We start from the raw sequence: 13008 nt of genomic DNA, 5'->3' as shown, positions 1-13008 counted from the left end.
GGGTCACTCTGTTCACAGGAGACCAGACCACTGTGACTAATTAGTCGAAGCTATTTCAGGAATGTATTTATTTTGTGCTAAATATGCCACAATATCCATGCAGCACAGTATCATTGAATAGCAGAGCTCTATCAATGTAGACTTTTGAGAGATGATGTGTCCTATTTCTTCAGTAATTGGGACCCAGGGGGACAGTCACAGTTTTGAAACGTGTATGCAATGAGGGAGGTGAAATATCCTCAAGGCTGGAACTTAGTTTTAAGAAACCATTATGCACACTGTCAATTGTTTATTTTATTTGTTTAACTAGGTCTCAATAAATAACTCATTCGATATTGTGGATGCATAGCCTACCCTAAATGTGGAATGTTTTATTCAGGTAGTCAAAAGGCATTAGGCCTATCAGTTATGCTAACACACATAAAATGAATGAAATCCAAATTACACTTATATGTCTGTCGAATTTGGCGTACGTAGGCAACAGTGTTGTTCAAAATGATAATGCATGTCCCCGCACTGCGTGTTTGTTCCCGGCCCACTGCTCTCCTGTCCCAGATCAAAGCGTCCGTCTGTGACTCTTCGCAGGACCCGTCCGCTATACCCATAATTCCCCGCGCTGAGACAAAATGAAGGAATACAGCCTCTGCGGGAGAACAATGTTTGGGCTCTAAAGATTGAAACGGACGACCAAAGGTGAAATATACCAGCCGAAAGAGCTATTGGTGGTCATGCACTGGTAAGATAAAAGGAAAAATATATTTTGGGCGAGTTTAAATATGTGAAACTCCGGCAAGAGTGTGGGACAGACAACAAAGCGCAACGCTAGATAGCATACCGTTGCTGGAGCCGAGCATCAATTGTTCGCTTGAGTTGCATGGGCCATTTGTTATGGGTACGTCGCACACTATGCTCAGTTATGGTTTCTTTCAGTCCTCGCCTAATGCCTATTAGAGGTTCAACTTGTTTATATCAACCGTATCAACTGTTTTAATTAGTTAGACAGGTATTATGTATTTCATAACCGAAAAATGAAAATGAAGCGCTCGAAATATGTTGACGGATGACAACACATCGTGTTGTGTGAAATCGCGTGCATACGCCTTCTCGCAAGTTTGTCAATCAAAATTATTTTAGAATGAATTCCATAATTTAGAATTGATTTAGGACTACGTCAGGCAAGAACGTCAGATCCTCACATGTTTGGTGTAATGTTAAATTCAGTGTATGGTCTAATTTATTTTACCGAGTATAACTGTTATACTGATAGCCATATTGGCTAATAATTGCATGATCCTGCATCACAAAGGGCCTGGCAGGCTGGTTAGCCAAATGGCTAATTGTTTGGTGGCTAGCCAGACGTTAGCAGTAGCTAGCTATCGGTATTTCTAGCTCCAGTGAATGACACTAGATGAACAAATCACAGCTTGGCGCTGGGAACCGATTTGTCGCGTACTTCATTATTTTTTTAACACTGAATACATTTTAATTTTCAACAAACGCTTACTTACATTACATACCATTTTGCTGTAGCATGTTACATATGCATTTGTTAGCTAGCTGTTAGCTTTATTTGGTATCAGCGTGCTAGCAAGTTGCATCCAATGCAATTGCAATAGAGCTAGGCTAGCTAGCTATGCCGGTGGAGACAATGAAGTTCAGAGACACGAGTAAGTTATTCGTGATAAATCTGAAACTATTCAAGTGAACTGTGTTTTGTGAATGAAAACCCACTATTGAAAAGCCATTCAACTGAATACAATAAATTGGCTAGGTAATGGTCGTGTGGGCAATGTTACAATTATGAAATTGCTGCTTGAAATATTTGTTTATAGCTATTATAACCCCGAGTTAGGCTATATCAGCATCTGATGTTTTCCTCAAGGTGATGTACTGGTTTTTGGATGCTGTTCCTCTCATTCCAAAAACTCCATTTTGATTTGCCTTTTGGAATCCTCTCATTCCTCGTGGCATTGTAAAATAGCACAGCAGCAGAGACATGACTAACCTCAGTCATCTCAAATTTCACGGTATGAAGGTAGCTAGCTAGCTCAGTAAAGTGTTAATTTGAAACAGTATGAGAGTTGTATCTTTTGAGATCAGCCTAATCTTACTGTAGCTATACACAAGTATATTACAGAGCCAACGTTTTGCATTATACCCATGGTATCAGTTTTATTTTGCTTCATGATAGAGTATTTTGGTGGCTAGTACTGGCTACTCTTGCTTGGTTCGTTAACTTTAAAGCCCTTGTTTGATGGGTTTCCTATGATGACAACCCATAGTCACCGAATAAAATTCAGAAAATGACCTTCCCACTACCTGTAGAACCTAACTGGGCTCTCACCTCTTTTTACTTAATTAGCCTAGTCCTCAAATAGGATGACAGATTAACACGCAGCTTCAGGTTCATTCCACTCTCTCATAGGATGTCAGGGTTGAACATATTATAGGCTATACCTTTTACCCAGGTTAATTTAGCTGCGTCTGAGATTGACTGAAGACTTTCTAAAAGTAGCCTTCTACTTCACCATGTTTTTAGGATACCATAATTCACCAAAATCAGACTCCAGACCGTGGCTGTTTTGTTGTTGACCCACACACCCTCATTATTAATCCGGCTAAGCACTTGATGGGGAGATCAGAGCTCGGCATGAAACTGATTCGTCAGGGACAGCCCATTGTAACAATGCTGCTCTTTCAGTCACTGTGTCTGGGCTAGAGATAGAGCGATTATGATTTTTCAACGCCGATACCGATTATTGGAGGATCAAAATAAGCCAATACGATTAACGGGCCTATATATGTGTGTATTAATGACAATTACAACAAATCTTTATGAACACTTATTTTAACTTAATATAATGCATCAATAAAATCAACTTGGTCTCAAATAAATAATGAAACATGTTTGGTTAAAATAAAGCAAAAACAAAGTGTTGGAGAAGGTAAAAGTGCAGTATTTGCCACGTAAAAAAGCTACCGTTTAAGTTCCTTGCTAAGAACATGAGAACATCTGAAAGTTGGTGGTTCCTTTTAACATGAGTCTTCAATATTCCTAGGTAAGAAGATTTTTAAGTTGTAGTCATTATAGGAATTTATAGGACTATTTCTCTCTACCATTTGTATTTCATATACCTTTGACTATTGGATGTTGTTATAGGCACTATAGTATTGCCAGCCTAATCTCGGGAGTTGATAGGCTTGAAGTCATAAACAGCGCAATGCTTGAAGCAAAGCGAAGAGCTGCTGGCAAATGCAGGAAAGTGCTGTTTGAATGAATGCTTACGAGCCTGCTGCTGCCTACTACCGCTCAGTCAGACTGATATATTAAATCATAGACTTAATTATAATATAATAACACACAGAAATACGAGCCTTAGGTCATTAATATGGTCAAATCCGGAAACTATCATTGCAAAAAACAAAATGTTTATTCTTTCAGTGAAATTCGGAACCGTTCCGTATTTTATCTAACGGGTGGCATTCCTAAGTCTAAATATTCCTGTTACATTGCACAACCTTCAATGTCATGATTATGTACAATTCTGGCAAATGAATTACGGTCTTTGTTAGCAAAAATGGTCTTCACACAGTTCGCAACGAGCCAGGCAGGCCAAACTGCTGCATACACCCTGACTCTGCTTGCACAGAACGCAAGGGAAGTGACACAATTTCCCAAGTTAAAATAAATTAATGTTAGCAGGCAATATTAACTAAATATGCAGGTTTAAAAATATATACTTGTGTATTGATTTTAAGAAAAGCATTGCTGTTTATGGTTAGGTACACATTGGTGCAACGACAGTGCTATTTTTGCGAATGCGCTTGTTAAATCATCACCCGTTTGGCAAAGTAGGCTGTGATTCGATGATAAATTAACAGGCACCGCATCGATTATATGTAACACAGGGGAAGCTAGATAAACAAGTAATATCATCAACCATGTGTAGTTAAGTAGTGATTTGTTAAGATTGATTGTTTTTTACAAGATAAATTTAATGCTAGCTAGCAACTTACCTTGGATCTTTGCTGCACTCGCGTAACAGGTAGTCAGCCTGTCACGCAGTCTCCTCATGGAGTGCAATATAATCGGTGTCCAAAAAGGCAGATTTATGAAAACTTGAAATCGGCCCTAATTAATTGGTCGACTGCTAGTCTGGACAGTTCATTTAGTTCAGGCGAGTTTGTGTCAGCAGCACATGTAAACAAAAATAAACCATCATAGACCACTGATGGAAAATTCACCCAGTTAATGTTTCCTTTCCACTCATCCAGGAGTGCTGCGCTGTGACTTCACCCTGCTCACCTCTCAGCATACATTGCATAAACACAGTTATCTGGGGAGATACACATTTTTAGAGCAGAAGACACATTTCCGTTCGCTGTAACATATTGACAATAAAGTTTGATTGCATTGTACTTCAGCTCCTGCTCTTTCTTCCCCAGGATGGTTGGCTCCCTGTAGTTGAATCTGCCCATCACCACCAAGTTCATCATGAGCATCATTCAAGACAAACTAGGTAATGACTTCCTGCGCTCCAATGGGAGCATGGACTCCAACTTCTCCCCTGGCATGATCATGTTCAGTCACCTGCCCCCTGTGACCAGCTTCACCCGGCTGGCTGCCCAGTCTGTTATGCAGGACCTGCCAGGCCCCCACGAGATGATCCTGAAGAAGGAGCGGGACTCTCCAGACTGCAGCATGGGAGCCCTGGGGGGGTATGGAGGGGTGGGGGACTACGTCCATGCCATGGACATCAAGCAGGAGAAGATGACAGAACATGACTACCGTCTGCCGCTGTACCCTGGAGGCCCGGGGAAGAGCACAGAGCTCCTGGAGGTGTCCATGGGCAACCACCAGAACTTGCTGGTGCATGACCTTAGCCAAGGCAACGTAAGGCCTTCTGACACATTGATACTTTTAGGGCTGGTTTCCCATACACACATTAAGCTTAGTTGTTGACTAAAAAGCATTCTCAATAGAGATTCTCCATTGAAAGAGCTTTTTAGTCCAGAACTTAATCTGTGTCTGGGAATCCAGACTGTAATGTTGTTCTTTAGACCAGAGAATTCAAGGCAAGGCAACTTTTTCCAGTCATTTGTGTCTACATTCAACTTTTTGGTATTACACATTTTCAGACATTTAAATATGCAAATTGGGCAATATATCATTAAATATCAAGCAAATCCATTTTTCTGGACACTGGATGAAGTTAGCCTCAATATTTTGATTTCATTTTAAGACACTCCAGGACTGGACTTGTCCAGAGCAGATTGTGGGTAAATACTTTTTTTCATCTTCCTATCTGTGAAGACATAGATGTATGTAAAACGCATTTTTGGCAAATTTCTTCCCAACAAGATTGCACCTAGATTAAGAAATGGACAAGATATCAACAATTTCCTCTGGGCAAGTCTGGTGACTATCTAATCATAACAATACAGCATTTGGTGAAAGCAGATGCTTCTGAAGCTGAGGAAAAATAGTTGGTGTGTGGGAAGAGTCCAATTTTTGGTAAATTGCAGTTAAAGAAAAGTACAGTGAAATTAGGCTTTCAGATGCTTATTTAGAACCAATCACCGTCTCTTCAATGTAAGTTACTATATAGTCCAGTTTGTAACATTCTCTATGAAATGGGCTTTTAAATTGTGTAATTCAATCTAGTGAGCTTTGAAATGAGTGGTTCAAATTAATAAAAATGTTGATGACTAGTTTGAGAAACAAAAGAAAATATATATTTTCATCTAGTTTGGCTTTTTTATATAGACTTTTGGAAAATACTAATGTTAATGGACTAAAATATCAACAAATATCAAATTGATAGGTAAATGCCTTAACCCACACCAAATCTTCCTCTTTTGTTATGTTAAAAAATAAGTATGATTTTTTTTATCATGGGTAAACAATGCAAATGTTCTCTATTGAAATGTCTAATTCACAGCAGCACTACAATTGGTAAAATAAAAATGTTACTCCGGAGGTTTGGTTGATCAGATGTCCACCTGCCTTTCGGGGAGCGGGGCTTGTAAAATAGCCGCAGAGGGAGGATTTAGTAATGGTGACCTAAATCTAAGACATCAAATGCAAAATATGTCCCTCTCAAAATGATTTGGATTGGGCCTCTTGTGTGAATGGAAACGTCTTGGCAAGGACACGGTCGTCTTGTTTGAGCTTGCACTCACACATTGTCTTCTACACACACACGCTCTCTGCCTAACAATAGCCAGGCTCCAGAGTTTACTAGGCAGCACTTGCATGTTCATTGAAAAGCTAGACGTATCATTTCTTGCACTAAATATGGTTTAAAAGTTTATCCAAGGACATTTTAGAGAATATATTACATGAACTATGACATTATTTGTGTATTTTTATTTAGCTGTTATTACTACTGAGGAGAATGGAAGACAGACATTTTTCTCCCCTCAAAAAGGCGATTCCCTACTAAAGTTATAAGTAGTTTCATTTGGAGAGCAGTCAGAGCACCCCCAAATGGTGCTATTCATTTCAGGATAATGGCATGCTTGTGAGCTTACAGCCATTTTGAGCCCACTGGGCCTGCGCTCTTTTGGTTGAGGAAATGAGACAGGTTTGTTTTGGCTAGCCTTACCCCTGATCTAATACAATGATTGGTTGATATTTGAGAGTGCCCTTGTCTTTCTCACATGTACAAATCCACACTCAGGCTGTGTCTGAAATTATACCCTATTCCCTATATAGTGCAATATAGGCCTCTGGTCAAAAGTAGTGCACTATATATGAAATAGGATGCCATTTCAGATAGCCATTCTCTTAGTATCCATATGGTGTTGGGAAGTGTAATTGAAATGGCAGTGTGGGTGGGGGGGGGATCAATGTCCCTATGAATCCGTGTCCCTCCCCTTTCCCAAACCACAGACCCCTTTGTTTGAAGATTGCTCTTCATAGTGAGTGAACAACATGCTGAATATTAATGAGTCTGTATTTAGACTTGAGCCGCTAGGTAATAAGCATAGGTCTTTTCTATGGGATACTAAGTGTGTGTCTCAAATGACACCCTATTCCCTTATATAGGCCATCTTGGTACGCATCCTAAATGAAGAGCAGCTCTCCATTTTGAATGACGGCTTAACTGTGTCTGGAGAGATGCACAGAGGGAGCCATAAATATGTGGTTTATTACTCTACCTTCTGGCACCTCCCCAAGGCAGCCCTCTGCAATGGCTCAAATGAGCTTTCACTAAATGCTGCATGAGTCCGTTTGTGTTTTGTGTACATGTGCAATATGTAGGCTATGTGAATGTGTGACTGAACTTGGCCCTTCCTATTCTCTCAAGTGCTCATTTTAAAAGAAAATTCTGTCTTCTTTCTCACTCTGCGTCTCCCTTTTGTCATCCTCCCAGCTGCCGAGTCGGTTAGGAAAGGAGTCCTCAGGAAAGAGAGGTCGAAGGTCAAATGGTGAGGAGGGCAAGCCCCGGAGGAAACGTGGAGAGCCTAAGGTGTGTTATGCATCCTAAGTTATCTTGATTTAGATATGATTCAATCACTGAAATTTGGTCTTCATTTTTCAATAGTGGATCTATTACATCTGAGTATTTTTTTTCCCAGAACTTAGTTTCTATCTTCAACGATCATACATTGAATGAGTTAAATTGAATTTGGTGGTTGAATTGGCCTCCTTTTGTCCAACAGCAATCAATGATGCTGGATTCAGATGGAGGCAGCCTGTGGCCCAACGGGAAGCTCCACATCTGTGAGCACTGCGGCGCATCCTTCAGGAGCTCCTACCACCTGCGCAGACATGTCCTCATCCACACAGGTACCCAGGCCTCTACTGACTGATCAACTATGTGCATTTTTTAAAATGTATTTTTATTTGTATAAAAATTAACATTTTTAATTTTAAAATAAGTGCTCTCTTGAGGAACAACAGTATTTGTGTTGAATTGAATAGATCGACAAGATGTTTGTTATGGGAGGTCCTCATTCACACAGGTACCTAGGCCACTGATCAAAATGTCTGTTCATTTCTAGCATTCTGTGTGGTTTTGGTTAGTTTTTCACTAGATTATGAAAGCTAAAAGAACCCCAGAAATGTTTGGAATATATCTTGTGTGTTTGAAAAACTAGGTTGTTCACAAAGTCACTGTAGGAAACTTTGAAATGAAACCAGTGCAGTATTAGTTTTGAATGGAGTAGGCAGACACAGAGGATTTAACTTAGTAACCATAACTGTGTGGCTGTGGTGTTGCCTTAGGTGAGAGGCCGTTCAGGTGCAGCCAGTGTAACATGAGTTTCATCCAGAAATACCTACTACAGCGGCACGAGAAGATCCACAGCGGTGAGTGGAATGTCAAATCCCACACACACGTCAAGCACACTAACAACATGTGAGAGACAAACAATCAATTACCTTTGTGCGCCAATAGTTTTGCTCATTGTGTCATCCAGCTATGTTTTGTAGATGGTTATTTTTCTTTAGATTTTCTGTGATATTTCCCCTGACAGGAGAGAAGCCCTTTTGCTGTGACCAGTGTAACATGCGCTTCATTCAGAAATACCACATGGAGAGACACAAGAGGACCCACAGTGGAGAAAAGCCATACAGATGTGAGACCTGCCAACAGGTAGTGACCTCCACATGGAAAATCTACTGAAATAGGATGATGTGTGTTGGGAGGGGGGTGCTTATGATGAATGGGGCGGCAGGGTAGCCTAGTGGTTAGAGCGTTGGACTAGTAACCGGAAGGTTGCGAGTTCAAACCCCCGAGCTGACAAGGTACAAATCTGTCGTTCTGCCCCTGAACAGGCAGTTAACCCACTGTTCCCAGGCCGTCATTGAAAATAAGAATTTGTTCTTAACTGACTTGCCTGGTTAAATAAAGGTAAAATAAAAAAAAAATAAAAAAAATGTCTGCTTTTGACCTGTGGAAGCAGCAGCAATTTTGAATGGCCTAGACAAATGTCCCCTCAGGGACAATGCATCTTAATATGCCCACTTCCATTATGGCATGAGGCATGACCTGACAAGTTATATTTCTCGGAATGAAAATGTCTTCGTGTCTATCCCATTCTGCTGTTTACAATCTGTACCCTACTTGTGGTCTCTCTGCCCTGCAGTTTTTTTCCAGGACAGACCGATTACTCAAGCACAAGCGAACCTGTGGAGAAGCCATAAAGAAGGATCTGGAGCCCGGGATGTTGGACCTGGGCTGTGAGGACATTGGGCAGGGCAGCTATGGAATCACTCAGGGAAATGCTGGGGCCTCGGGCCGGAAGAGGGGCAAGTCCAAAAACTCTGGTGAGGGAGGAGAGCGCAAGAGGAAGAAAGCGGCAGGGCCAGCTGAAGCAGGAGGGCTGGGCGGAGCACACATCCACGGGGCGCTGTCGGGAGGCTACAGTCTCCATGACTACAGCGTGGAGAATCACACTGTGTCCTCGTCCACTCCGCCAGGGCCCAGTATGCACCACGAGCATCATGGCCGAGCCCCTAAGATGGCCTTTAAGAAGGCCAACCGCAAGGCCCTGGACCAGGGGGGCTTGGGGCAGGCCAAGCAGGGCACTATGGAGCAGGGTGGGGCTGTGGGGATGGTCGGGATGGGCATCATGCAGGGCTCTGATGCCAAATCGGGTCCCACCACCAGTAACTATGACGACGCCATGCAGTTCCTCAAGAAGAGGCGCTACCTTAACGCGGCCAGCAGTGCAGCATCAGGGGCCGGGGTGGTAGGGGGCAGCACCAACGATTATGAGGTCAACGTTGGTCACCTGTCGTCCCAGCAGTCGGTTATCCAGGGGGTGGTATCAGGCGTGATGGACAGCGACTCGCCCCTCAGTCTGCTAGACTCCTCCCCCACGGGCGTGGACAAGCACGACAGGTCGGGGATCCCTGACGAGGTGCTGCAGAGCCTGCTGGAGCACTACACCCAGAAACCAGACGGCTCGCACCACGACGTGCACTTTGACCTTAGTGACCAGCACGTGGCGCTGCACCCTGTCTCAGCAGACGGCTCTGACCTGAGCCACGATGCAGACTCCCCCAGCCCGTCTGGAGACAAGACAGTCATTATGCACGAGTACTCCCGCTTCCTGCTGCAGGCCCTGGAGCGCACCAGCCACAACACAGGCTTCCCCCTGGGCCCCGGGCCTCCAGCTACAGGGCCCTTCACCAGCTCCCACCAACGCAACCCGCTATTTTCAGACAAGCACATATACACTACGTCCCCTCTGGAGTGTGGTTTCGGCCAGCCTGTGGCCTCTCCCACCCTGCCCTCCTCCGTGCCAAAGTCCCACTTTGCGATGCTGTCGGGCTCCTCTCCGCAGCACGGCTTCCACCTAAACAGCCTGGAGCCTGCCACCCACCAGCAGCTTACCCCTTCTCAGGAGCTCACTGACCAGATGGAGAAGCAACACTCCTCCTCTTCCCCCTCCTCCTATCAGATCAGCCCGTCTGACCTGGGCAGCCAGAAGGACTCGCAGAACCTGGCTTCTCTGGACCCCTCCAAGGGCTCCTACACGATTGAGAACTTTGCCCAGGCCTTTGGATCCCAGTTCAAGTCGGCCGGCCGCAGCGCCTTGTCGTACGGCGCTGACTCTAGCGGGGAGGTGGACCACAGGATAAGGACACCAGTCTCCGAATTCTCAGGGTATACTAGTTTGTTAGCCGACGTCAATGAGGCAGTAAGTACAGGTTCCAAAACCCCAACAAGCCAAAGCTACAGATAAGGGCCTGGGAGGGGACAGCATTCTGTTGGAGGTTCATGTTTTGTCCAGTATTTTTTTTTGTGCGCCTATTTTATTATTTTTATTAAGTGAAGTTTTAATTATTATTATTACCCTGCCGCTATGTTTGTGCCCCACCCCTCTCCCCAGGACTGGTCTTCAAGGCCTATTCAAATGCAATTTTTTAAGATCTATTTTTTTTAGTAAATATCTATGTATTTAGTCCGTTTTCTTCATCTTTTTGGTGTCATTTTTGGTCTGCTCGTTAATCTTTAGAATGAAAAAAAAATTTTTTTTTTTTTTTTTAAAGCAAACAGAGTAGCAAATGAACTTTTCTCCCATGAGCTTAAGGGTTTTAGCAATCAACTTTACAATTGTAGCTAGCATAATAATGGGAATAACAATGATGGGGGCAGGGAATAGCCCAGAACTGAAATAGCAAAAAAATAAATAATGATATTGTCTGTTACAAGGATAAAAGTATTACTCAGGAAAAAAGTGTAAACGGAGGAAATTGTGTAGTGCAGTGAGCACTCATTTTACAGGTGTACATTTGCAACTACAAAGAGGATGCTTTGTGTGGTTATTTCTTGTGTTTTATACCTTGGTTGATGAGTGCAACAAATAATGGAGGCTGCTGCCAGCTCACTTACACTGAGAACACTTTCCACTTAGCTATATAGAGATTATGGTACTTTCTTGTCAATGTGAAACTCATGTTTTCTTTCAATAAGGGCCATATATATTTATAACAATATATATACATGTATAATAACAGCTATAATCATTCTGGGGAACTGCCAGGTGAGGTAGAGGAAGTGAGAGGGGTCTGGGTTTGGGGGTAAGTTGTTTTCCTCTTTAGTTTTAGGAGGACATAGTGACACTATTCTTTGGCCAATAGAGGTTGCTGTTGGACAGCTGTGGAATTGCCTTCCTCATCTTTCTCTTCCTCTTCAATTATTTACTTTCCTTAAAAGAATCCGATTAGCACTTTGAGCCATTTATTTCATTGAATAAACTAAACTACCCCATAAGATCATGGAAGACATTTGAAACAAACTGACTTGCTTTCTAAAGATTTGTATTGATCGGGTTGGGGTTACCACCGTATGCAGATGTGGGGTTGAAAGCATCTTGAGCAATGGGTGGTTAGGGGGGGGGGGGCTTTGGTTGGGATGGCATGGTCTCGTGTGTGGGGGGGGGTTTGAGCCTGGAGTTTTTTTATTAGCATTATCTCCTGGATGTTATCACGTGTAGGTCATGGGGAGGGAGGGATTGTTTTCTGGAAATGTATTAAGGTAAATTGGGAATAAACGTGTAAAGTAATTCACCACTCTGTTTAGCATCTTGCTTTACTATTTAAAGTTAAGTGTATTGGTGGCTGAATATGTCTTCCCCTGTTACTGAGAGCCTGGAAACATGTAAGGAAATGATCATGTGACTAAATCCAACCCATATACCTATAACAAACCCAAAGCATTAGACATTTCTGGTGTGCTGGCACTACCACAACGGTATTTTATGCGGAATGGGGTGCCTAGTCCTGCAAAATGTTGTCTACAAATAAATTGTGTGCGTCCCAAATGGCACCCTATAAAGTGCACTACTTTTGACCAGGGCCCATAGAAGAATAGGGTGCCATTGTGGACGTACACATTGTCTAAATGTAATGTACATTTCTCTGCCTGTGTCTAATGCATCCTTTTATGTGATTTCTTGCAGTCCTTCAATGAATCTAATTTATTTGATGTACTTTTTGTAAATCAAACTATTGCATTTTCTTCCATAGCCACGACTGGCCTTTTGTGCTAGAAATGTTATCACCCTTTTATTTATCATTTTCTTTCCTGATGCCCCTTTTTTTTGTCTTACAGAATCATGAAACATTGCTTAATGACTGCAATGTTGCAATATCATAGGGAACAATGACTGACCACTACAACCATGCTCTGTTTTTATTGGACAGGAGGCTGAGGGGTGAACAATAAAGACATTGACCTTTTCTATACCTCGTTATCACTGTAAACACACAAGCAGGGACAAAAGGTTGGCTGTATGGAGCAGAGATGCTGTCTGTTGTATGTGGCTATTTTTAAACCTTGTCCGATAAATGTCAGTAACACCTGTTAAGCAGGGTATGTTATTGCTTTAGGGTTCTGTAAATGCCTAATCATGCCAACCAGTGCAGTCTACAGTTCAACTCTGTCTCCAAGGTAACATTTGTTACTTCCTATATTGAATGCCTATTGTTTACAAAACACTACGTCTAAATCTTTCCCCCAATATTATTCAAATATTTTTTTGTTGTCT

At 42.4% G+C, this 13008-nt stretch overlaps 1 protein-coding gene across 2 annotated transcripts; it reads left to right on the top strand.

Moving 5' to 3' along the window:
* Positions 1-506: 506 nt before the first annotated feature.
* LOC110538130 (zinc finger protein 281) lies at positions 507-12702 on the top strand. Of its 2 annotated transcripts, none has more exons than XM_021624741.2 (7): positions 507-736; positions 4447-4894; positions 7380-7475; positions 7669-7795; positions 8234-8317; positions 8485-8603; positions 9097-12702. In XM_021624741.2, exons 2-7 carry the CDS (start codon positions 4496-4498, stop codon positions 10699-10701), a joined length of 2430 nt encoding a protein of 809 aa, XP_021480416.2. In that variant the 5' UTR covers positions 507-736; positions 4447-4495; the 3' UTR covers positions 10702-12702. The 2 variants fall into 2 exon arrangements, with proteins under 2 accessions (XP_021480416.2, XP_021480417.2); XM_021624742.2 differs by lacking the exon at positions 507-736 and adding an exon at positions 747-892.
* The last annotated feature ends 306 nt before the right edge of the window (positions 12703-13008 follow it).

This window comes from Oncorhynchus mykiss, chromosome 12 (genome assembly GCF_013265735.2).
Source record: "Oncorhynchus mykiss isolate Arlee chromosome 12, USDA_OmykA_1.1, whole genome shotgun sequence".
In the NCBI taxonomy this organism is placed as follows: domain Eukaryota; kingdom Metazoa; phylum Chordata; class Actinopteri; order Salmoniformes; family Salmonidae; genus Oncorhynchus; species Oncorhynchus mykiss.
The sequence above is the reverse complement of the archived record's forward strand: the minus strand, read 5'-3'. Positions and strand labels throughout refer to the sequence as shown.